The 26,569-nt window shown below is 39.8% G+C and overlaps 2 protein-coding genes across 2 annotated transcripts in view; one reads left to right on the forward strand and one right to left on the reverse strand.

Annotated features, from left to right (window-relative positions):
* The window catches only part of cabp4 (calcium binding protein 4), a 45,794-nt gene extending 34,954 nt beyond the window's left edge, over positions 1 to 10,840 (forward strand). The window contains exons 5-7 of the mRNA XM_051945966.1: positions 4,744 to 4,853; positions 6,468 to 6,615; positions 10,423 to 10,840. Of these exons, the coding sequence (XP_051801926.1) occupies positions 4,744 to 4,853; positions 6,468 to 6,615; positions 10,423 to 10,451 (287 nt within the window). The 3' untranslated portion in view covers positions 10,452 to 10,840. The remainder of the gene's footprint in view (positions 1 to 4,743; positions 4,854 to 6,467; positions 6,616 to 10,422) is intronic.
* A 355-nt stretch (positions 10,841 to 11,195) lies between these two features.
* Positions 11,196 to 25,313, reverse strand: lonrf1l (LON peptidase N-terminal domain and ring finger 1, like). Its single transcript, XM_022215948.2, has 12 exons — positions 24,553 to 25,313; positions 22,480 to 22,598; positions 21,332 to 21,454; positions 18,190 to 18,378; positions 17,850 to 18,063; positions 17,620 to 17,725; positions 17,363 to 17,477; positions 17,107 to 17,228; positions 16,840 to 16,998; positions 16,451 to 16,613; positions 15,300 to 15,452; positions 11,196 to 13,076 (listed from the first exon to the last, which is right to left on the reverse strand). The coding sequence occupies exons 1-12, from the start codon at positions 25,160 to 25,162 to the stop codon at positions 12,918 to 12,920; spliced, it is 2,232 nt and encodes a 743-aa protein (XP_022071640.2). The 5' UTR covers positions 25,163 to 25,313; the 3' UTR covers positions 11,196 to 12,917.
* Positions 25,314 to 26,569: the final 1,256 nt, after the last annotated feature.

The following is a 26,569-nucleotide window of genomic DNA, read 5'->3' on the forward strand; positions in this document are numbered from 1 at the left end:
TTATAGACTGACCCACTTAAGGCAGAAATTCTTCAAGGCGCAGCGAGGAATCCCCCCAGATTGCTGCTCTACAAGGGTAAAGTCAGCCAAAAAAATGTATTTTACCTTGAGGCAAGTATGAAAATCTTTTGCTAACTCAAAAATAAAATGCCAGAAGAGGTGTTTTATTTCCTACAGCTGCTGCAGTAGCTAGATGACAGGTTCAGCTCTTAGTTTCATGATTCACCACCATTCAGACTACTTTCTATCCAAGCAGAGTTTGCTGTGGCTTGATTCTGTCTCTCAACAGCCACGAGACTCGGAGCGCTGATTCAATTTTGGAACCACAAAATGACCGCATGGCTTTATTGAAGTAGTCTTTCACTCCCACCAAGGCCCACATAATGAAAACAGTCCGAGCCCATTGGTCTGCGCTATCAAATGAGCCTGTCCTTTGTCAGACTAATAACATGAGCCGTCTCATTGTATCAGTCTGTTCTGATAACTGCAGAGGAAGTCCAACAAAACAAACTGGTTCTAACTGGGCTGAAGGCAGCACAATGAGCATGCAGCTGAATACACTGATATAACAGCATGTATTCACTGAGGATATTCATGAAGTTCTCGCACTGACTTTTATTTGTATGCTCAAACTGAAAAAGCTCAGATAAATGACACATCTATAAATATGCACTGCATCTACCTGATAGATTCCAGTTTAGCATATCACTAAAGCATAGTTTTTGTACATAAACCCAGTGCTGACCATAGCTTTCAATAAAAGTGCTTGAAAACGTGTATTAATGGTGGCTGCACCGGCCAACGTCCTGCTTTTGTTCAGGCCTGCTCAGTATCATGGCTCACTGGGACCCTTAATGGAACTGAATGAACCATCAGCTGTGTTTTCCCTGCTGTATCAAATTAGAGGCCTATCGTGGATTTTAACAAAAAAAGAAGAAGAAATAGCTTCTTAAATGGACTGTAGTAATGGTGGGGTATCTTCTGCACCGTTAAACTACTAAAACAACTAAAATTAATCTAAGGTTTGAAATTTCTGTCTCAAGAGTGAACATTTAAGTTGGACCTGTTATGTTTCACTTTGAAGTCAAATCAAATATGCTGGGAAGATTTAACCTAAGCACACCCTGTCCAACTACCTACACAAACCTTTATAGTCACAAGTATAGAATGTATAAAAAGATGGATAAACCCTCTGCAATATCACCCACAGGTTTCTTGAAAAGTAGTTTTAAAGCTCCGTGTGGTGGCTCCAGATATTGCTATCTCGGCAGTGCCTGATTCCTCTCAACTCCTGGCTCATCCAAAAATTAGCAAAGAAGTCGAGCATGAGTGGAGGCCATGAAAACATCTCCAGACCACTGACTGACCGCACCCACCTGTCACTCAGAGGTACCACATCCATAACTTTGCACAACTTTAAACTGTCATACAGTTAAAACAGATGAGCTATATAGAAACTCCCCCTTCTTTAGTAGTAAAATTAGCTATAGATACCAGAATCATCTTGGTACAGGGCTATAAACATGTTTATTTCTGCTATAAAGTTAAATATTTTAGCATGAGGGTTTTGGGGATTGACTCACCTTGTAGCAAACCTCAAGTGGACTTTCAAGGAACTGCAGTTTTGGCAGTTCCTCCTTGGCTTCATTTTTCAGCCCTAGAGGTTGATGTTTGGGCAGAGGTCTGAAAACTGAAGTGTGCTGTTGCTGGTCAGAAGAATTAAAATTTGTCAGGATTGGCTGGAATTCAGTTTTAGAATCCTTCTGTCATTGACAAATGGTGCTGAAGCTGGGTTAAGTCAACAACCTCCCGCTGGCTACTTTGGAAAAAACAGGTCTGCTTTGTTATGGAACCAACAATACGCTACAATATTATCATCCTGAAACCTCCTGTGAGTTTTAGATGTGCTGGAAGTTCTTCTCCTTCAGGATCAGTTTCCAGACTACTATTAGGTCTCCAGCTGCAGGTAAAGATGAGACAAAAAAATTTGAATTCTTCATTAAAAAGTGGAGGTAAACCCAGGGCCATACCTCCAGTCAGTCGCAATAGTCACTCATAAATAATTCATATATTTTACACAAATGGTTTCCAAAACAGCCTGCTGGAGGATAGAGCTGTTTGGGAATCTGGCCTGCAAGGAAACACGACTTTAGAATTCTGAGCTTTTGATGAATGGAACGCCACAGACATATTAAAAAATAAATAAAAAAATACCAGAAAGACCAGATCTTTAAGGCTGGGCTATGGTGGCCATCATGAAGATCGATCAAATGTTTAAATTGTATAAAAAAGAGGTTAACACATAGAAATCTGCCCTGAAAGGCGTTCATAGCTTTGCACTTGTTTGTACAAGCTACAAAATGGCAGAAATGGGTGTGTAAAGAATATCATAAAAATCATGAAAACTTGCTTATGTCCTCACATATGGCCATCAACAACACTGAAGTAGGCATAGTTGGACGCAATTCTGATCTTCTGAACAGCGCAGGGGGAGGGGGAAGATGCCTTTCAACCGTATGCATTTCAAAGGGGCATTCTGATGCCTTTATACATCAACTTACCCAGGCCCATGTAGCAGCAGTACTACAATATTTGCTGCTTGCAGGCTAATGTAAAAAAAAAACAAAAAACAAAAAAACATACCGACTCATACACTTTACTTTTTCTCATTTATATTGCTAAAGTACAAGTAGAAATTACGACATGTAGCCTAATGTGATAAAGAAGAGTTGTAGTGAGAAAGTGATATGTCATTTGGCAGACAAAGAGTCACATTTTCATCAGGAATGGGTGGAGAACAAAACAGAGCTAAAAGAAGTGTTACGTCCCAACCGCTAGGGTCAGCTGGGTGGAACAAAAACAACCAGATGTAATAGGTTTGGTAAAGCAATGTTTTGCTCAGTGACAGAAGTAATACAAAAGTGGTCAAACAAAGGAAAATGTAGTTCTTAACCTAGCTACACGCAAACACCACAACACCTCGTCTAAACTTAAGCACAGAAACAACACCAAACAACAGAAACTAATACAGCACAAATGTGTCAAGTGTGCATAATTAACTAAGTAAAACTGCTACTTCAAAACACACGCTTCTTAACAAGACAACATGCAAATACGAAAGTCACAAGCAGCTTCTCACCAAATTAGCAGGCTGCTAATGGGAGCTTTATTCCAAGTGGCCACCCCTCAGTGGCTACTTAACTTATGGAACCTACAGACCACACAGAACGAACACAAAACACAGACTCAAGAGGCACCAGAGCGAACTGGTCACACTAAATCCCATCCACCCTGACTGAGAGTTTGGCTGCAGACTTACACTGGAAAAATGCCCCTCTCAAAGCAAGGGGAAATAAAAAACTTATTTCAGAGAATTTTTACCTTGAAATAAGTGAAAAAATCTGCCAATAGAAGAAGTGAAAAATGGCTTGGTAAGATTTCTTGAAATAAGATATATTTAGAATGTTAAGATCTTAAAATTAGTGGAAAACTTATTTTAAGCTATATTTTACCAGGATTGTCAAGCTTAGATGTCTTAACCCTCCTGTTGTCCTCATTTACAGCACCAAAAACATTGTGTTTCCTTGTCTGAAAAAAAAAATTCTGCAAAAAATCCCCCCAAAAATTTGCAAAACCTTCAGGAAGGAAATTCCTTAAGTTTCCCTGAAAAGTTTTATTTAAAAAAAACAACTCAAATTTGGCAAGAAATTTAAAAAATTATAAATTATAAATATTTTCAAAAAATGAATAAAAATCTTCCATAAAACATAAATCCTAAAAATACCTAAAGTGATTCCATATATCAGTACAAGCTCTATTTGCTTTAAGAACATTCAGGGGGGAAAGAAAAATCAATCCATCGAATTTCACTGGATTTTGGTTGATATTTTTCTGAATGTTCTTAAATGTTAAAAAATTTCCCAAAGAATTTTGAAAAGTGGAAGTTTTTACTGTGAAAACATGTTTTTTTTCTCCACATTTTAAAACGGGTCAGTTTGACTGGCAGGACGACATGAGGGTTAAAACAAGATAATGTCAAGATTGTTTGACTTAATATATTTAAGGTGCGTTGCCTTAAAACAAGTCCCTCTATGTTGCTGGAATGTCAAGTTGTCGAGTGAATTTATCTTAAATCAAGTGGGATGAGACATTTTGACTAAAAATAATACACATAGACTTGGTAAGATTTATAGTTTTTGCAGATTTATATCACAGGTGTGGTGATGGTTGGGATCTTGTGGGAGGAGGAGTTGTGATGGTGGACCAATCTGACAGGTCAGGAGGTGTGGTGAACCAGGGCTGATAGCAGGTCTGGAGCTCCAGGCCAGTCACTCCTGATGACTGCCAGGTTGGATCTGGAGCTCAGTCTTTAGTCAGCTGAAAACAATAGTCTCTCCACAATCCATCCCAACACAGAGGCTCTACAAGGTCCATTACCAACCACGTGACTAGTAGAGGATGTAACAAGGAGAGTAAATCCAGAGTTACAGTCACTCAGTCTTGGAAAAAAATCTTCAAAATTAGGATTTAACAGTAAACTTATTGTCAATAACAAAAACTAGTGAATCAAGTTTTACCATTGTTACTAGAATGATAAATATGGTGCTACAGCAACATATTTTATGTGTCAATATCCTTTATGTGCAGCACAGACAGTCCAGGGAGACACCTGCGTCATTCTTTGGTAGTAAATCTGTGCATCCGAGTGTCTATTGTATGAGTGTGTCCTCTGTGTTTCTGCAGGGGGTGGTCATGTAGACTTTGATGACTTCTGTGAGCTAATGGGGCCGAGGATGCTCGCCGAGACGGCTCATATGGTCGGACTGAAGGAGCTCCGCTGTGCCTTTAAACAGGTATGAGGTTTCCCAGCTTGTAACTCTGAAGAAGTATCACTTCAAGCAAGTGAGACTTGGTACTGACAGTACTTTAAAGTGGGAAGCAGGAGTTTTGAGTGAGTGCCAAGTGTATATGGCTTGTAAACAAGTCTGAGGGAAGAGGGCTAGCTGGCTATGAAGACAGAAGGAAAATGCTCATATTGATGTCATGCAGCCGACTTGCTGCTGTCCACATTTCTTTGTCTCACCTTTTAATTTATGTTCACTCGAAATGCCAGTTCATCTGAAAGGTTGTGATGCCTCATCGAGGAAATGTTTATCGAGTTGTTCCCTTTGGCATCAATACAGAAGCAGATAGAAAAGAGCTCAAGGCCCTGCTGTGACATCATCTCTGTAGAAAGCAAAACAAATGAGGTTATCTTATTTATAAGCACAGCTTCACACACCTGGGCTCATCCCTGCAACACATTACACCGTGATAGGTTTTTAATGGCCGCTGCAACACAGACAGCACTGATGACGTGCTCTTCGTGATTGTAATTGAGAACATATTAGAGTATATGCTCATGGGATTCATTTATCTGCATTATAAATCTGGCTTCATGTATTTAGTGTGGATGCTTTAACTCTTTTGTGAAAAGCATCAGCAGTATAAATAACATAAAGAGCACAGGCACAGACATGACAGGCAGACGGCAACAGAAATACGTCTTTATTTAAAGAAAAACTAAACCAATACTGGAAGGGTAAAACAAACCAGGAGACAAACTAAACAAAATCTAAGACTTGAATGAACTACAAACTAGACCTACAAAAACCCACAGCTCAGCTACAAAACCAAACAGGGGAAAACTAAACCAGACAACAATGTACTTACAGAACTAAGGGGGCAAAACAGGCAGGCTCAGGGAATCCAGGAGTTAGTAGGGGAACAAAACTGGCAGACAGAAAGCTGCGGAATATCCACGAAGAGGTCAGAGCAAAACAGAGTCCAAGTGGAAGGGGAAAGAAGGGCAGGGGCTGAAGCAGGATCATAACAATTCAGAGCTCTAAAAGAAACTGTGCCAACTAATTAAGATGTGACTGTTTGCTCTGGTCATCTGCACTGTATCTTCTTTATCAAACATGTATCAACATCAGTGTTGTTAAAGGCTTGGAGCTCTCTTGTTCTGATTTTTGAATCCATTTATGGAGAATAATGACTTCGCTCATCTCCTCTACAACTTCAGAACAGAAAGTTCTGCGACTTGAGAGCATAGTTTGCTGTCTGAATAAATAAGAATTAATTTTCAACTCATTCCAACCCAGACTCACTTGAAAAGTCTTTCTCACTTATGTGCTAACACCTCATGAGTCAGCACTGATCCATCTGCAGACTCAAGCTGTTTTTAGACCTCATGCAGCCGTTCTGTAACTACATGCTGTAAAAACGAACTCAACGTTTTTATTTCATTACATTGTACTGTTTTCAGCCTCATTCTCTTCAGGATCCTAGAAAAACGTGATTGTCTTCTTGCCTCTTTGTTCCCCGTGTCACCTTTAACTCTCTTTGATCTATTTATTTGTCTCTCGTTGCTCACTACATGCTTGTGTCCTCACCTCCTTGCTCTTCGCTAACCCCACACGTTGCAGTTTGACTGTGATGGTGATGGAAAGATCACATTTGATGAGCTGAAGGAGGGCATGAAGACCCTCCTCGGGGAGAAGCTGAAGAAAGGCGAGCTGGAGGAGATCCTCGGCGACATTGACCTCAACAAAGATGGCAACATTGACTTTGATGGTGAGCAGTCGGGGACTTGTGGGGAGAATGTGTGAGAGAGAGGAGACTCCAGGCAATGTTTGAGAGGTTAAAGAAAAAAAAATTAAAGAAGCACTCATAAAGTAGCAGATGAGTGCACAACAATGAATCCCAGCCAAGGATACTTGTACCACCTGCTTTTGCCAGGGGGTATGTCAAAGAAGCTCATCTATCAAATACAAGTTATGTTGCTGTTTTTAAGTTAATATTCATGTATTTGAGTCAAAGAGTGGACAACCAAATAGTGTTTCAGTTGTTTTATTGCTGAGCATGCAAGCAAAGAAATCAAAAAGTAAAGCAAAAAGTAAGAGTTGCTTGAAGTATAGCATTGAAAATGAATGTTTACAGTAGCTACAGTATAAATACTGAATAAGCAAAACATGTGGATAGATACCTAATATAACCATCCCAGTACAGTGTGTATTTAGCCTGGAAGTTTTCCTCTTTTATTCGTTTTCAACCTTGAATCATTGTCAATATAATCTGGCATTTGACAAGAATTTACATTAAAAGACTCTTTCATGTCAAAGTGAAAATAGATTTAGTTCACTAAAAACATAGAAATAAGTGATTGCACAGGCATTCACCCCATTTAAATTGATTCCCCTAACTTAACACTGGTCCAGCTGGTTGGCTCTAGAAGTCACAAAGTTAGTGAAACGGAGATCAAGTGAGTGCAGTGAACGTGTCTGAAAGATTGTATAATAAAGACACATGCATCTGGAACATCCAGTTACTAGAGACTTAGTACTCCTGCCTATAACTACACAGTGAATGCAAAGCAACAGGTTATTGAAAAGCAAAAGTCAGGGGATAGATGCCAGAAGACTTCCAAGTCACTGAATATCTCTTTGAGTGCAGTTAAATCCATCATTATGAAATGGAAGAAATATGGCACATCGTAAATCTGCCAAGAGCAGGCCACCTTTAAAAACTCAATTGTTCAAGAAAGACACGAGTGAATGAGGTCACCATAAATGTTCTTCCTCAATCAAAGCTTTCTGAGAGAGTGGCAAAGAGAAAGCTGCTATTAACAAACTACCAAACTCTGTGCGTTCTGCTGAGTCCCTTTCTACTTTTAAGAGACAAATGAAGATTCAATTGTTCAGAGAACACCTAGGAACTTAATCTGACTCCACCTTAGGGGTAGAATAAGTCAAGTGGTCCAAAAGCCACCAGTTATTTAGCGCTGACAAAGTTGAAAAAACAGGGGGGGGGTTAGCACTTCTTCTGCATCTTGGTGGCAACACCTTTGACCAGTCACACTTGAAGCACTTTTTGCACTTACTAAAGGTTTTTCCTTATGTCTGAATTCTTGCTTGTGTTGTACGCCGCTTTGGACAAAAGCGTCTGCTAAATGAAATTGTAGAATTGTACAAAAGTTCATATTAAATCTCAAATGGAGTTCACCAGAAGGTATTTTGGAGACTAAAGTCAACTGGAAGAAGGTTCTTTGGTCTAAATGAGATCAAAATTGAGCTTTTTTGGTCATCAGACTAGACACTACATTTGGTGGACACCAAACACAGCACATCATTACAAACACACCATCCCACTATAAAGTAATGCATGGTGGTGGCAGCATCATGATGTGGGGATGCTTCTCGGCAGCAGGCCCTGGAAGGCTTTTAAAGATGGAGCGTAAAATTAATGCTGCAAAGTAGAGGGTAATCCTGATGCAGTTGTTTTCAGTCTGACATCAAAGAGTCGTTTTATACACGACCGTTCAAAAGTTTGGGGTCACTTAGAAATGTCTTTATGATTGAAAGAAAAGCAGTTTTTTCAATGAAGATAACATTAAATTAAACAGAAATACAGTCTAGACGTTGTTAATGTGGTAAATGACGTTTAATGGAATATCTCCATAGGGGTACAGAGGAACATTTCCAGCAACCATCACTCCTGTGTTCTAATGCTACATTGTGTTAGCTAATGGTGTTGAAAGGCTAATTGATGATTAGAAAACCCTTGTGCTGTTATGTTAGCACATGAATAAACGTGTGAGTTTTCATGGAGAACATGAATTTGCTTGGATGACCCCCAAATGATTCCTGTCAAAAAAAGTCAAATTATATTGGCCATTATTCATTATTAAAAAGGAATAAACAGGAAAACCTTCCGAGAGGGATGAATATATTGTAAGAAGCTCAGCTAGTTAGAAAAAACAACATAAATTAAACATCTTGTTTTTTTATACACTTGAAACATTGAGCTTTCTGTACAAATGTAAACTTGACCAAAGCAATCTAAACTTGAAAATTAAATCGTAACAATATCACATTATTTGTAATTACTAGCATCCAGCACAGAACATCCCAGTCATTTGTGCTGCATTTATTCATTTTATTCATAACAACACATTTGGTGTGCTGTCGATGAAGGGAAACCTCGTCTGATAGGACTGTGAAAAGGAAAGATTGTGGGCTGTTGGTGTAGGAGAGAGCAATCTAGAAGGACAGAATGAATGCAGTTGAAATTTGTTTAACATGAAGGGGACAGAAGGAGATTTAGCCGACAGCAACGTACAAAGGGATTGTGCTTGCGCAGCAATCCCACCAAAAATGAGAAAGAAATGAGGTGGGAAAAGAGTGAGGTGGCAACAGAGGCATGGTTATGTCAAGGTGGGATGCCTTGAAGGGCCTATTCAATCTAATCAGTAGTGCATTAAGCCAATCGGTATACATGCCTGGACACCTGTCACATGCTACACACTAAGAAAAGACACTGCTGGACATCTCAAGGACTATGCTGAAATTACATTACCATGTGCTACCGCTTACGCAAGTCAACAATGCAATGTGTCGCACAATTCAGTCACACACTCGCATAAACACAGTGTCAGTGTGCTCATGTGCAGGCGCCATCAACACCACATGTGCGTTAGTGCGATTACAGGCTGCTACACAGCGCAGGCTTAAAGGTGTGATCCTGTTTGTCTCGTCTCAGCTGTCCAATCAATCACAATTATTGGAAACATATGAATAGGCATGTCATTCTCAGAACGGATCAATAAGCAGGTGCTCCTCATTATCATCAATTAGCCCCGAGGGCAGCATTTGAGTCTATCTGCCCAGGATGGCCACATGTGCAGAACATCCCACAAGGCACATGGCTGACAAGCATCCACAGCACCTACCAGAGCTGTGAAAATGTTCCTGTGATAGGTCAAATTCAAGTGTTGAGGATGAGTAGGACAGAGCTGCCTCTCCTAGTCAAGACATGTTACTGGATCAATGTGGAATCAGGCTTTCAATAGATCCACAACCACAATCAGAAATGTTTCAGAGCAAAGTCCTTCAGGAAACAATGGGAATCAGAGGACGTGTGATTCAGTAAAACATGCCTCAAGCTCTGTGCTGCTGGGTTTTATTGGCAGGGCACATCAATAGCTGCCTTGATTGACAAATGAAGTCATCAGTACTGTGAGCTGAAACAGGAGGTAATCAGCTGATCACTGGTTCCATGAAGAAATGGACAAATAGAGTTGTTAAGTCTTTTAAATCCAGGCTTTAGTGCAGTCATTCATAGCCATTGAACAGAAATTTATGAAACTGCTCCTTTATGCCGTCTCTGCTTTAACACACCATCCATCAGCACTTCAGTTCTTCATTAACTTGGTGATAATGGAAATATTCATCACGGCATCACACCCCAAGCAGTGTTAGTCTCCAGTAAGATTCAACGTGGGCTGGGAATGATGTGGCTGCATCCCATGCTGTCCTCTTGTGATGGTAGATTGGCATTGTTCCTTATCAGTGGATCTGCTGCTATCTCTGTCTCCCCCTGCAGAGTTCATGATGATGCTTTCTGCACGGTGACCTCTGATGGAAGAAGACGAAGCACACAGCACTGCGTTCCTGAGCTACATACCGTTAACTCAATCATTTCTGTACATTTTTACCTATTTGATTGTAAAAGCATTATTAAGTTTAAAAAGATTCCTATATTTTCATAATAAAAGTTGAGATTGAATAAGTGCTGTGAGTGAAGGGTGAGTTATGAAACGCTTGATTTGTTACAATAATGCTGCACTGTCCCCCCCTTGTGGCTCAAAAATGCACAGAATCATCAGAACTAACTTGATATATTTTTTCAACCTACTGATTACTTAACTTGTATCTCTTATGTAACTGATGCCGGAGTTTGTCCTGCAGATTTGTTTTCTCATTTAACATCTTGCTCTGAGTGATGGAATTGTGCTTGAGAGAATACTTCTGCCAAAGTTAGAACAGTTTAGGTTGTTTAATGTTAGAGAATTCTGCCTTTCGTTTTTTTGTTCTTCTTACCAGTTTTAAGTAAACATTATTATGCTGGAAACAGGTAATATTTTGTATTACTGTAAATTAGAATTTGCACTATCTGGTGAGATAGACTCAAATCCAAAATGATCAGAATCAGCATTCATAGATAAGATGAAAAGATACACATACATTTCACTATATATACTTTGTTGTTGCATCTTTACTCTTGCAGAACGATAATATAAAGACGTACTGAAAATTTTAAGCCACTTCAGGAGGGCTTCAAAGTAAGGTTAAAAAAAAACAATCTTGATGCCAATATTGAAAAAAAGTGCATTTTTTATTGAAAATTGATAACTTAAAACATTTGAGCAAAAAGAAAGATATGCCCAAAAAGCCTTTGTACAAATGGTTTACATACAACTTACAAAGAAGGTTTTTTTTCCAATTTCTTACAGATGTTATGAACACATGGTAGCTTAAAATAACGGGAAAAAAATAATACAATTAAAACATACTTCATGCTATGGCGAAAAAAGGGAATGGTGACCGAGCAAATGCATCGCGTTAATAAACTCACAATGCAAAATGGTGTAAGGCAAACGCAGTCCTCTGACTGAAATGCTGCAGGTACCGTCCTCTCTCCTCCAAGCAGACAGAGCAGCTTATAATGAAGAATGATGCCAACCCATTTGCTGTATACATGCCACTTTTTTCTGGTTTTGATTTGCCATTATATTGCAAAACCCACTTATATTTTCTAACAAAACTCGAGGTCAGAATGTACAAACATGTTTTTTTGTACTGATAAATTAATTCAGTTCCAATGAACTCAATGGGAAGCAGATTTTTTGGTTTTAAGGAGAGACAAGTTATAGATGAGATAAAGGTAAGATACAGTGTGAGCCAACCAAAGAAGAGAAGACAGGGCCAACCCTGTGGCCGTCATAGGAAAAAGCATTGAAAGACGGAAAAACAATGAGTTTATTGGCCACAAGTTCCTCTAAACTCATGTTAGGAAGAACAAAGTGGGAAAACTTTGGCATGAGAACCAAGAAGAAACTCAAAAGTAAAAAAGATGGAAGCAAACACAGATCAGCTCTTTCTTTCAAAGTCCTTTGACACTCAGTAGTGGCAGAGATGGAACTTGTGGGTGGTGAATAACATCGTAAAGAAAAGTCAGTAGGAAGAAAAGTTGATGCTCAGATGAGAATAATACTTTCATCAGTGTCTGATACACTTAAACCAGCCTGTAGTTGCACTTGGTTTTGCACTTTTCTATTCACATGGCTCCTCTAAACCCGACTGGATGACATCTTCAAGCATCTATCAGTGTCTGTTAAAGGCTGTATAATTAGTGTAGTTATTATCTTTTACTTTTTGGACTTTCAGCATTTAGGATTTCATTTCACAGAATCGCTCCATTTCTCCTCTATATAAACATATAAACAAGTCTTACGGCCAGCAGACAAAACCAGAACACTTCCTTCCACTGGTGTCACCAGATATGATACAAAAACTGAAACTGATTCAACTCTTTTCACCTCAGTTCCATTCCTATGAATCAGAAAATAGTGACACTAAAAAGTGATTGTTAAGAGACACAACTCTTTGCCATTCTCAATAGTATCAACAAAACGTTACCAAGTGTAAACGCAACCGCTCTTCTAATTTCTCAACAATCATTCAGGAAGTTCTCTTGAAAATGAACTGCATTAAGAACAAGAGCAAGAGAAAATAGTGCTATAATGTCTCTCTCTTTTTAAAAAATTATTTTTAATAATGACAAACAAAAAATGTATCACTGCAGGTATCCCTGAGGTGGTTTGGCCATAAATCTGGTTTTAATAATCCACAGGTCAAGGATGTCGCTGCTTTGCAGTAATCTTTTGGATGTTTTAAAGAAACAACTGTAAATTTGGGGGTCTTGAGGCCGTAAAAATAAAAATAATTGGATCAGCTATGAGTAGAAAATATTGGTGGGATGTTGATAGAAATTGTTTCTTAAATGTCACTTCACAGTCCAAAGGTTGTAGGGAAGCTCTAGTTGTTGGGGATGCTCTGCAGATATGTGAGGATCTGCTGGATCTTCACCAGGCGTTCTTTGAGGCTGGTCATGGAGAGGACAGAGAGCTGGTACCGAGGGTCAATAGGCAGAACAGCCAGCAGCCACCAGCAGCAGGCTGGACCATTTGGAGTCGCCTACAAAGGAAGGAAGGAAGAAGAGTGTAAACTGCTTTGACACAAACTACAATTTATCTCAAAACCCATATTTTTATTCTGTGACACTCAAACTAAAGAATTTTGTGCATCTGATTACTGCCCAAAACATTTCTGAATAGATCAATGGTATAATCTGATCTGGACCAAGACAAGGCTATTCTCAATAGTCTGTGAAAACTGACAATAACTAAGAATAGCGGAACAAAAAGGAAAGCGTGAATTAAACAAATTAAAGAGGAGTAAAGAAATTACCCAGCAGGAGACATAGGACAGTAAAAAAATGAGTGTATCTAAGTACTCAAAACACAAAAACAAGCACTAGTAGTCCATCTGCATAACAAAATATTTCATAGTTGAAATTTTAGAAATATTAAATATATTGGATATTTTCTGGTTCTGACAAACATTTGATCCATCTCTCTCACCCTAACTGTGCCACCATATAAGATGAAATCAACCTTCCGTAACGTAACAAGCATCTCACGGCAAAACCTGGGGATCAGTACACCAGCAATCAGTAGCAGTAACAGCTCCCGTGTAACTGCCTTGCAGAGCTTTGTGCCACTGATATTGATCATGTTACAGAGGCCTCGCTGTTCTTCTACTTGCCCTCTCTAGCTGTGATTTGTCAGATATGTAATGAAAACCATTCATCCATGACACCTTTTCAAACCAATCTGCTAATAAAAATACAAATATAGATTTTAAAATGCAGCTTTATCCAGCATCAAGTTAGCCCCAGTACATTCAGCATTCACACAAACCTCTAGCTGCTTCTGAGTTCTGGCTTTCCAATATTCATTTTTAATACCTAAGCACTTCCTGTTACATGAGTGATAATTAAATTAAGTACTTAGTCTTACGACACCGGAATGAGTTGAAACATAAATGACCTTGTACCGTTACATGGAATTCATGACTGCGTCTGAGTAACACAGCTAAAAAAATCCCATTTTCTTCAAGTCAGAGAGCCTGAGCCAGTTATAAAATGTACTTAACACTTTGAAGGACTTGAGGTGAGTGATGTTTACTACACAGGCGCTACATTTTACTGTAAGGCGAGTGCCCTGGCCATTAAGCAAAGAATTTCCCTTGTCAGAAATTACATAACAGCAGCAAAACCTGTGGTTTCTGCCTTATTTTTTTAGTGTGTGTACACGTAGTAGCGTAGGGGATTCTATTCATGACGCTGTTCTGACGCAACAGGGCCAGTGGGATTAGGTATGAAGCCCCCATTAAGCTCTTTAGCCTATATTGTTAACAGACTCTGCCCTGTGGTTGTCCTGAACTATAATCCCTTTCGGTGCTACAGGCTGTGAGCCAGAGCTACAGCTGAGCACACACAACAACTGCTTTCCGGTATTAAGATCTCTGAGGCAGGTGAATCCATGGCAATGTGTTCCCAAAAAGGCAAGTGTGTCATGAGATGATCCAATTTTACACCGAGCATTTAACATGGCTTGCATTGTTGGTTCAAGTAATAAAAAGCTTTGCAAAGCCTGCACTCTTTGAAAGAAAATTACTGCTTTTGTTGAGTTCAGCAGATACCACTTCTGATAATAATTATCAGTGTCCGTGCTTGCAGTATTTTTATAAATTGATCTTGACAAACTATTACAGTTTTTCTCATCACAGTCTCTATTCTGGGGAGTCAGCAATTCAACAGAAGCTTAGGGTTCACTAATTCCAAACAAGCTCTGCATTACAGTTCTGCACACTGCTCATAATGTACACTATTACTAATAATGCCATCGCAAGGCCAGTCATTTCTGCACTCCTATACATCAGCAATTTTTTTGTCTGACCACTGCAGCTGCAGCAGCTAAATGCAAATAACAAATACACTCTTTCTAGCTCAACAAACTCAGAGATCAGTGCAAATAACTTCATTGCTTGGCGCTTTGCACATCTATTTTGATGTCCATGTTGTGTTTTGCCATGAACCTGTCTGTCCAGAACTGTGTTTCATTCTATTGTTTCATTAGCGTCGTTTGTCAGCGACTCAATGTCATCTTGTAATGTTATTTGACGACAGGTCTCTCTTGAGAATGAAACTCAGTGTTTTAATGAGATCACCTGTATAAATAAAGGTTAAATAAATAAAAAATATATAATATTTGTGGTGGAACTGAAGGTATTCTGGAGTCTAAGACGTTATTTATTCGGGGCAGAGACAGTCAAATCTCTGAGTCGGAGTCGTACCTGGATGTCAGCTTCTCGGTCTGGCATTGGTCCAAAGTGCTGCAGGATCTGGTTGTGGAAGTGGACCTTGAGGTTCTGGAACCAAACTCGGGCCTGCTCATACACGGCATCATGCAGTTCTTGTAGTCTCTCCAGTTCATCGCTGTCCTCCACCTAACAGGCAAGAATCAATCATTCAATACATCAGTAAATTTTGGAATGGCTGGATGATACATGAAGATGCATGTATCTACATCTACATCTATATCTATATATACAAACACACACAGTGGTGGGATGCAATTTTAAAAAGTAATTTAATTGATTAGAGGCTTTGCAATTAATTAATCGTGATTAATCACATTTTTGTCAAATAGCAATATTTGACATAATAACTAATAATAATAACAATAATAAATAGACATATACAAGAACTTAAACTTGTTTCATTTATTTTTATCTGCATTTTTCATCTGACTACTAAATTCACAGATTGCAAACTCAAAGTGCAAACTTTAGCTAATATTTTCAACATTTTAAGACTTTTTGTAAACTGAAACACTTTCAGTATCTTGAAAAGTGATTTATTTTGGGCTGGCAACACCGTAAGCCAGTGCCAGGACTGTTGTAGCTAACCTTAGCTCTGGTGCTAACAGCAACATATTTTGCACTGAGGTGATACCGTCGACTTGAAGTGTTGCGGTGATAAGAAAACTCTTTGTTACGCAATTTGCACACAACCACACTTTTAGCTAAGCTGTCATGGGGAAGTTTTTCAAAAGAAAACTTTAAGCCCAACAAGCTCAATGCGGTCTTGTGTTCCTTCATCAAATTTGTGCACTGACATCACTCTTTGCGGCTGGCAAACAGACTTTAGGTGCATTACCACCACATGCCAAGCTTGAGTGTGTGCACATGGTGTCTTTTCAATACTGCTTTGTTATATATGTATATATTCAATTATTATTTAATGTGATATTTTATTACTTACTGCCTGTTGCACCGTCCAGTGGAAGTATTTTCGTCATACCATGTATGATGACAATAAACATATTCTATTCTATTCTATTCTATCAGTGTTACCAGCGTGCCAGAAAATAGGGAACTGAGAAAGGTGTGATTAAATGCCTTATATTTTCTGTAATTAATGAATCAAAATTTGTGGTTCTTACCCTGCTATCCTCCAAATGCTCAATGTCAGCGGTACTGTAACCGTCTTTCATTCCTCGAGACAGGACCCGGAAGCGTTTTCCTCCGATCGTGTCCACTACTGAACGTCCATCAGGGAGGAAATGGACACTCCTAATGATCAGCATGCAGCCATAATCCACAAACCTGCCAGAAGGAATACAGTGGTTTATTTAAAAATGTGGCAACACCTCATGAGCCTTACATAATGAATTACATGTACTGATGCATATGGTGAGAGCTAAAAGTCATAACCAGAGCATCTATGAAGATTTAAGAGATTGCTTTTATAACTAAAGACGGCTGTTGTGTAAAGTCCTCTGTAAAGCAATTCATAGAACATCATACTGAGTGCCTGCGCTCATGTTCTTACCCCTTCTGGGAGTCACTGATGCACATCCCAAACTGCCGCGTGCCCGTGTCCATGCAGCGGCGAATCATGAGGCGGTAACGTGGCTCAAAGACATGCAGAGGACAAGGCACAGTGGGATAAGCCATGGTACACACAAAGATAGGCACATTCTTCATCAGGCTAAGGAGGAGGAAACAAAGAGAGAAGCTGTTAAAACCTCTTTCAATCCTTGGCATACAGCAGCATTTGATAACGAGCATCGAATTGAAACACGATCAGGCTGCTTACTCGGAAAGCTCTCTGGTTTCCTCCAAATGAGATTTAGTTCTCTCTGCATACTCCTGACTCAAATACTGTTTGATCAGTGTGTCCAAGACCGTAGTCACCGTATACTTCCTACATGCTAGATACTGGAGAGAGCAGGACATGAGTTATTAATTAAAAAAAGAAGTAAGGAACACATATTTTATTCAGTATAATGGTAGTTAGAGTAAATAAGAAGACTGACACACAGATTTAAGACATGCCAACATTGGTTCCTCACCTCTTTCAGGCTCTCTTTACAGAGGGGACACTGGGGCGTATGGTCCAAGCAGCGCTCCAGGCAGTTTTTACAGAAGGTGTGGCCACACGGTGTTGTCACAGGCTCATAAAATAATCTGCGATTACCGGAAAGAACAAAAATTCAGCTGGTTGTTCTGGAGGTCAGCAGTCTAGCTGTTGAGTCATATTTCCAAGTACTGACTTGAGCTGGAAGTAGATGTGTAATGTGTACAAGTGGAATGCTATTTGTGTCCTTACCTCATACAGAGAGAACATTCCAAGTCATTGGGGTCCAGCAGATTTTTAGGAACACTTCTGCTGGTTTTAGATTTGGCGTTCTGTTGTTTGGAGCCTTTTGCCACACCTTTTGGCATCCAGAGAAAGAAAGCATTTTAGAATTTACAAGACCACTGATTTAGGCTGGAAATTAAAAACAACAAAAAGTAAGAGGAGCAGAAAGTAATATGATGAGTAGCTTGGAAATTCACCTTGTTTTTTATACTTGCTACTTCCTCTGGAAACGACAGAGGGTTCAGTGTCTGACACCGACAGCTTCCTCTTCAGTAAACTGCCCTTGTCTTGGTCCCCTAGTTGAGGAGCAGAGCAAACTCTCTTAAGGCCCTCCTCACCACCACTAGAGCTGTGCACTCGTAGAGAAAAAGCTCGGCTCAGACCAGGACGCTCCAGACTTTCCCAGCGTTTCTGAATAATGACAGAAGACACAGGATGAGTAGATGATTGTGGGTTAATTGATGTGGCAACAACTGCAATGGATCAATCACTCAATAAACTCTGTGATTTCAGTATAATTACTAAATGTGTTAGTACCTCCTGGTTGTCCAGATAGTGTGCGGAGACAGCACGGGCCTGGTGTTCTCTTTGGACCGGGCTCTGGGGTTGAATTCGGGCATCAGCCTCAAGGACTTTACTGCGTAAGTGAGGCAATGTGTTTTGCGCCGTTTCCCTTAGGCCCACCTTGACATTCTCATCAGCCGGAGAGAGCAGGTCGCACAAGATCTGTAAAAAAAGCATTACGTTGAAATAGGGGCTATAGTCCCTGATGCAGCGGTCATGGGTTTGAATCTAGATCATGACCATTTACTGCATGCCATTCCCTCACTCTTCTACCCACATTTCCTGTTTCTTTATACTGTCCTATATAATAAAGACAAAAAGGCGAAAAAAAAACTTGAAAAAAATAGAAGCATTAAGCTTGTCATTGGAAAACCTAAAAGGTAAACATTTAAGAGTAAATGCAATCTTAACATACTAAGAATCCTGAGTGCCAAAATAGTTAAGTGGACTTAGAAAGAGTCAGTTAGCGATAAAATGTATGTTGGTGTCCCGTATTTATAGTATATATTCATAAATCCAAACCAAAAAGTCTTGTTGTAACATAAGATTCAATCTAAACACCAGAAAATAGCTCCAGAGTACATATTTATATCACATATAGTAAACTTTGATGTACAGAAGACATCTATAGCTACCAATATTAGCAATAATGTTACTTGATGTATATCAGCATGTGCAAAGGTTGATAAAAAGTCTTTACATCTGAGTGGCAAAAATCTGTCCTGCAAATGTGTGTCAGAGGCTTGATGCTAGAAATAATATACAGAGAACTCAAGGTCTAAAGCAGAGTGTAGTGAGAGAAAAATAGACTTTGTTCTCTCTGCGCAATGGAGCTATTGACAAAAAATTTACCTACAGAATACTGTAATTTGTCTTTGTCTTGTGCCATGCTCAGAATACACATTACTGTATCCTGTAGTGTACAGGACCTAGCAGCAAACATTAACAATATTCCAAAGTTTCAGTTAACTTTGGTCTCTTAATTACAGATCATTTTAAACATGTGTTTAGCTTCTCACTTGTCTTTCCTACTTTTACCTAAAACTACAGATTTTTTTTTTTTCACATCATATCAGAGTCTTTCTGAAAAGAAATCATGTGTGAGAGAAGAGGAGGTCAGTGATGAAGCTAGTGATGTCCTGGTCGGAAAAGTGCAGATTTTAGAATCATTCTCGCAGCGTTTCTATGTCTGAATTTTAACTCTTATTTCAACTCAGTATCATTTCAGTGCTCTGCCATATCTTTGTGAGGACCACAAGGACAGAGGCCCTCATTGTTCTTTTCATCAGTTTGCTGTTTTCACGGCTTTGGAAGCTGTTGAGACTGTAAGTGAGATCACAGGCTGCACAAACTTGATTTGACGGTCTACTGATGCTCGCCGTCTGGCTCCCACACTGTTGAAGATTGATGTCTAGTCTGAGTGACTCTTTCCAGATGGGAAGGATAAGGAATTTAGTTAAGATGCCAATGCATGCAGGGACCCCGAACAACAAGTCTAATCAATTCTGCACACTTATAACCAAGTGAAAACCTTATAGACAGATGATTCAGATACGCCTGAACAAACACGTATGAACTTACAACTGAATGAGAGACAGCTTCATCAAAAAAATGGCAACAATTGTTTTTTTTCCCCAGAACATTTGAGCGAGTGTTACTTGCATAACTACAGCGTGGCATTCTGTCTATTAAGGGGTACTAATGTCATTACAGGCAAAGTCACAAGACCTGACCCACAAACAACTTATGTAATTCCCTGACAGTTGATCCAAGAAGCATACAAAGAATGGATACAACTAATGGCTTAGAAAGTGCAAGTACAAATTCTGATATATTTTCTTTAAAGGCATTAATTTTACCTCAAAAAACTCCCCCCGTGTATCAAAGTTCCAGATTTCTAAGTCTTTTCCATGAATATCGTTCCTTCCAATCTGAAAAAACAACTTAAAGATACAATAGCTAGCAAATGACCCCCTAACAAGCAATAAAACATTTTCATATTAATCTTACAACAGATTAACCCTTTATGTCCTAGAATATTTTTTGCAATTCTCCCCTAAAAAGCATTGTTGAAATTAGCCAGTAAAAGCTGCACTTCTGTGAGGCAGAAATGAACAACCTCAGCATCAATAGATAAGAGACACTAGAGAAGAGAAAATTTAACACAAGTCTCCTTCCCCCCATCACTATCCAAGAACGAGTTCTGAAAAAAGCTCATGCAAAATTTTACATTTTTACCTCTCTCAAATCAGAACTATAACTGTGAGCGCATACAACAACAAGTCACTAATCACTGATGATACTGAAGCTGTAGCCGAAATGCAACTCTCAAAAATCTGATACGACACTAATGAAGCACAACAAGCGTCCATCACAGTAGTACTAGATGTCCTACTTATGAACGTACCACTGGCAGACACAGAATGGTCCTAGTTCTGGGACTGCACAGAATTTATCTTTTTTTAGTTTTGTCTGTAAACTGTAACGAGTGATTAGTAAGTATTAAGAAGTCTCATGTGAATCCATTTTGCATTTCCCCCTGTCAAACAAAACTTTAGCAAAGCATTACAAGCAAAAGCTTAGTATTTACAAATATTCATTTCTTTGTTTCTCTCAAGCAACTACTTGACTGACTATGGTGCACATTTATTCTTTTTTACACTCTGAAAAGGTCATTACAAATGACCAAAACATTAAGGCCATTTTAAATAAGCAATATGCAATTTAAATCCTATTCAAACCACAGCAGCACGAGTAGTAGTTTCAACGGGCTATGTAGTAAACCATCATAAATGAAGTCCATGCATAACAAGAGACCATAACAGCAGCTGCCAGACATAAGAACAGAAGAAACAGCTTTGTCCAATAAATCATAACAGAAGAAGTTTGTGTTCCCAGCTATGCAGTCAAAGAAGTGGGACAGTCATGTGCCTTGACTCCGAGAAGCAATTATGCAACAGGAGGAACTCCACGTTCCCTTCCAACTCTTGAGGCTAGCTCCTAACATCTTACTTGCATAAACATGATGTGACCTCAACTGGCTGCCTTCAGGATGACGACAGAGTCTGCCATTTCATCTCTATTACTGACAGGACCGTAATCCTTGCTCTCTCACCTTTTCCACTTGTCTCTTAGCACAGGGGAAATCCTCATCAACAGCCAGGCAGTGCAGAAAGGCTTGGAGAGACTCATCCACTTGACCCATCTCATGAAGCACCATAGCTTTCCTAAACAAAGCCTGAAAGGACAGAAAAAAGAAACAGACATTATATCTCTGTGTCAGCATTAATATTTACACTCTTATGGGCTGTTCTGTAAACTGCTGTTCATGGTAAATGTAAAAGCTTAGCACGCATCTTGAAAAAAGGCGGTCATAAACCTGAACACTCAAACAGCCACACAGAATTCATACGAAACTTCATGAACATCAATTAATGTAAAATTAAGGAATCAGCAACAATCTACATTAGACAACAAATAAATGCTATAGTTGAGGCTACAGCATGAACATTTGGCCTCCTGCTTGTGATGCAATAGTCATTAATGGATTTGACCTTAATCACTACATTCTAAGTTACAGCTTAGAAAACATTCATTAGTCGTGACACTCTTTTGTAACATATTTATCCTAAGAGAAGCACTTCTGTGCAGCACTAAAAAGAGCAGGAGGGTGTTGAATATACGCCTTGCAAACACACAAACAAACAAACAGAATCAACACAAAGCATTTTTGTGAATTCAGTTGCCACGTCATGTATTCAAATTTAAAACAGTTTTATTCTATAACAAAGTGAAAGACTGAATAAATGTGGCATCTGTAATCTGGCCTACAATTCACAGGCCATTAACTTGTAGCTATAATCAAATGACACAACAAATGAGGTGTTCCTCCTCTGTGCCATTGAGGGCAGCAAATCTAAAACACACCGTTGGTTGGCTGACAGACCAATACATCAGAACAGACTGAGTGACAGATTGAACAGACTCGTGTAAGTGGAAAGCAGTTGTGTGAACATACGTACACAGCCTGTCGAAGTCGCCAACAAGTTGTCTGGCACTGAGTTTGGTGTAATCACAGATGAAATGTCCAATACTGTCTCGAATTTTTGTAACATTTGTCCTTTTTAATGTCTAATTGTGGGTGTAATCCTGCTTCAATGATTGCTGTAAAAATATAGTTTATTGATACTATTTATTAACTTCATTTTGTTTCTATTTTTACCACCGAGTGACAAATAACGGTAGCATGAGAGAGTGACCTACTTCAGCAGAACAGGTGGACCTGGGACAGTACTCTGTGTCCTCCAAAGCCAGACGATACTGTTTCAGAGCCATGTAGGCCTCTGCTCGAGACAGTCGCGCCACCACTGTCCTATCTGGATCTGTAGGGGGCATCAGGAAATGGAGAAGGAAAAAAGTTATTAGATCAAGGAAATTCTTTGCTTTTGTATTTTTTAAAAAAAAAAAACCTCCACATTTTCTTTTTGACACTGAAAACCACAGCATTCATGTCATTCAGCTGTCGACTAACATCGAGCACAGCATAAGTAATTACATAATAATCGTATAAATATTAAATTGTCTTTAATTTACTGTGTGAACCTATGACCTTTTGTAGTTGTACAGGTAGACAGTGTATACTGCAAGTCATTCATTATATAACACCGCCAAAATTATATATTAACTGTGTCAATGAACTCTCTGAAAACTGTGTAAAATATAACATAATATTTGTGTGTGATAATATATTTATTTTCCCAAGAGTAGTTTAGATTGAAACGTGCTTTAATTGCAACTTGATGTCACATATAGGCAGACATATTACATTACATTCAGAAAAAAACACCGAAATAAACGACAAAGTTGTTTGAAAATACAGAAATGATGATCATACATTCCTTTGGATGTAGGCTGCATTAAAACCAGACATGAGCCATTCATCCAGTTCCCTAACTATGGCAATCTGATGTGAAATGCTCCAAGTCCTAAATAAATTCTGTTAATATGCTAAGTTGACCCACATTCCATTAAAAGTGCAATCAGTATAAATGTCTCCGTGGACTGATGTGTGATTTTTCAGAATACTGCATCCCATCAATCCCAGTGATGTATTACCTTTAAATTTCTGATTTACGCTAATGTGAACACCTGCACCGATAGTTTGTCTCGTCATCATAGCATCAATGAAACATCCACAAATGTCTGGAACTTTCTGTTCTGCTTCTAGGGTTATCTGCAGCGCTGTGGGCCACTGCTGCTGGCAAAAGCTGGTAGTATGACTGCATCAGACCTTCACAGCTGTCTGTCTGTACCTTCAACCCAATGTCAAGTGACAGCCTCCCTTGTCAGAGACTGAGATACCAGTTATCTTCATGTGGCCTTCAATTTACACACTTCACTGCGGCTCACTGCTCACTAGGGTTGTGAGTCCACTTTAGAGACACAACACAGGAACATAGGAGGACATGTCTTATGTCTATTAAGCCTTACTCTTTTTGCAGGGCAGTGTAATATGCACAGTGCACCATGTCATTTACACTTGTATTTTCACTCTCTATTTCCACGAAGGCAGCCACATGATAGCAACAATACATAAGTTTCTCAGTGAACATGTTTTCAGTTTCCACCTCCACTGGAACATCCGTGGGTTCCTCAAGGACTTTTCTGATGGTCAAAGGGAGCATTACTCATCTCACTTCACCCACACTGGGCTTTCCTGTCAATATTCATTTCTGCACATGAAAAGCTTGCACATACAGCTTAGCTGAAGCACTTCAGTTGATTTTTTTTCATTGCATAACGTTGCAAAAGCTAGCTTGGTGACTGATTATGTGGACAACCAGCCTTTCTGGCCCCCTTAAATTAAACCACAGTTCCTTTTACATCATTTATGAAACAGTGATTCGTAACAGCTACAACAACTACAAAATTGTATTGCCCCTCCACCATCACCCCGGAGATAAGTTACAAAACCTAGCCCTGTGTGTCACGACCTGCGTTATGTAACCTGCAACGACCGCGCATGCTCAGATGGTGAAATTTCGTAAGCAGGACCCACCAAGGGCAGCCAATGGGAGGGTAGACTGGCACCAGTACGACACGTTAATGGTCACGGCTTTCAAAATGTTGGTCAGTAGAACTAACTCTAGTTATCCCCTCTATATGCACTGACAACACGGACTGCAACAGCGCCACGTCTCTCGTGTATTTCTATGATTTTCAAGCCGTGTTCGGTTAAGTAAGGTCTCAAAAACACACTGTGCTGCTGTCATGCTCAGTGAGGATGCGCAGCAGACACACCTCTCCCGGCAACATGGATGCGTTAACAACACTCACCTGACTGAATAACATCGCTCGCTAGTGACACGGCTTCCTGGTAGCGCTTTCTCCTACACAGCGAGTCCACCTCACTTAATGTTTTCGACTTTTTCACCTCGTCCAGGAACCATTTGTCTAAAAGTCCGCACAGAATCACATTCGGCTTCTCCTCGCCCCTCATGGGTTCACTGCACAGCCTACACTTGGAGAACAGCCGCCGTTGATGACACCTTTTACAGTACGAGTGTCCGCAGGCGATGGTGACAGGTTCACCCAGAAAGCTATGACAGTTGGGGCAGTCAAACACGTCGTCCCCGGAGCTGTCCCCTACGTCCCGGCTCCGACCCGACACCTCCCCGGGCAGGGCCGCTTTCCTCTTAAAGTTGCGGAGGATACAATCCACAAAAGTGCTAAGTTGTTCCGGTCGCACGGGAGAATACCGCATAGCCACCGAGAACCAGTCAATGGCTTCTTTGAGGCAGTTTTCGGATGCTAACGCGTTGGCTTTCTGTAGTATAAGTTGATGGTGGTCCTCCTCCTCCTCTTCACAGACGTTGTCCCAGTCGGCGCCGATGAAGAAGGCGCTTCTCTCCTCCGGGGCGTCCTCCACATGCGGTTGGAGCGACATTGTAGCGTCAAAAAGTGTGTGTTATGAATCTTTTAGTTTTCGTCTGTTAGCGTAGCTATACATTTCTACAGCGGCCGCGGTCCGTAGCTGTGTAATGAACAGACTTTCCCATAGGTACCCGTTTGTTACATAAAAAAGCACGGTCACGTGATTGGCAGACTCGGGCCGTGATTGGTCAGAATTCGTCTGTTACAAAACCTGCGCTGGAAAGTTTCATAACTGCGGAAGAAACGCAGTGAAGTTGACTTACTGTGCCAGATTCCAGTGCTCCCGTTTGAACTTGTGATGCCCTAAAGTCCGCGCAGACTCTTTAACACAATAATACGCAGTCTTTTATACGGTTGATACACCCTCCCACCCACCCATTTTTGAAAGCTGTTAGGAAACTTACAAAGAAATCTCATCTGTAAGTGCTTGTGTAACACGATTTTGTAACGCGACCATGTTTACATTTTATGTAACTTATTTAATCTCCCCCGTTTTTAATGTCACTATCTGTCACTTTCTATTTTCTTATGCTTCAAGTTAAACCCGTTGATTGAACAGTAACTATTTGTTTACTACTGTTTTTTGTGTTATTTTGCATAACATAAAAAACTAAATTAGAATCAGTTTTATTGTCCTTATACAATGTATAATGAAAATGTAGCTACTTGACTTTCCCCTTATATGCAAGATTTGCATATGAGGAAAGTCAAGTGCAAAATAAATGGCCCAGCAGAAAAAAAACAGTCACACAGTCTAATATTTTGGTGGACCGCCTTTAGCTCTGAGAACAACACACATTCGCCGTGGCATCATTTCGATAAGCTTCTGCGATGTCACAGCATTTATTTCTGTCCAGAGTTGCATTCATTTTTCATCAAGATCTTATAGTGATGATGGGAGAGTCCGACAAAGTCTTCTCCAGCACATCCCAAAGATTCTCAGTGGGGCTGAGGTCTGGACTCTGTGGAGGTCAATCCATGTGTAAAAATGATTTCTCATACTCCCTGATCAACTCATTCACAATGTGAACCCCATGAATCCTGGCATCGCCATCTTGGAACGTGCCCATGCTATCAGGGAAGAAAAACTCCATTGATGTAAAGATCTGGTCATTCAGGATATTCAGGTATCAGCTGACCTCATTCTTTGGGAACATAACGTTGCTGAACCTGACCAACCCCTGATCATAACCCTAACCCCCACAGGCTGGTAGGCTGTAGACATGATGAGTTCATCACTTCATCTGCCTCTCTTCTTACCCTGATGCCCCCATCACTTTGGAACAGGGTAAATCAATTGTTCTACATAACATTCTATATTTGCAAAGTTGATGAGCAGCCTTGCATGCAATTTTGTTCTGAATTCTTTAATTTCGTGCTTAACCTGCATGAGAAATATGGGCAGGTGCCATTCTGACCT

This window comes from Acanthochromis polyacanthus, chromosome 3 (genome assembly GCF_021347895.1).
Source record: "Acanthochromis polyacanthus isolate Apoly-LR-REF ecotype Palm Island chromosome 3, KAUST_Apoly_ChrSc, whole genome shotgun sequence".
NCBI classification, from domain to species: Eukaryota; Metazoa; Chordata; class Actinopteri; family Pomacentridae; genus Acanthochromis; species Acanthochromis polyacanthus.

Bases quoted from the DNA above. Each gene is read 5' to 3' on its own strand.
- lonrf1l (XM_022215948.2), bottom strand. From the start codon at position 25,162: ATGTCGCTCCAACCGCATGTGGAGGACGCCCCGGAGGAGAGAAGCGCC. The intron at 18,064-18,189 runs GTACTAACACAT...GTCATTATTCAG, and splicing joins ACTATCTGGACAACCAGGAG to AAACGCTGGGAAAGTCTGGA. The intron at 17,478-17,619 runs GTAAGGACACAA...CGGTAATCGCAG, and splicing joins GAATGTTCTCTCTGTATGAG to ATTATTTTATGAGCCTGTGA.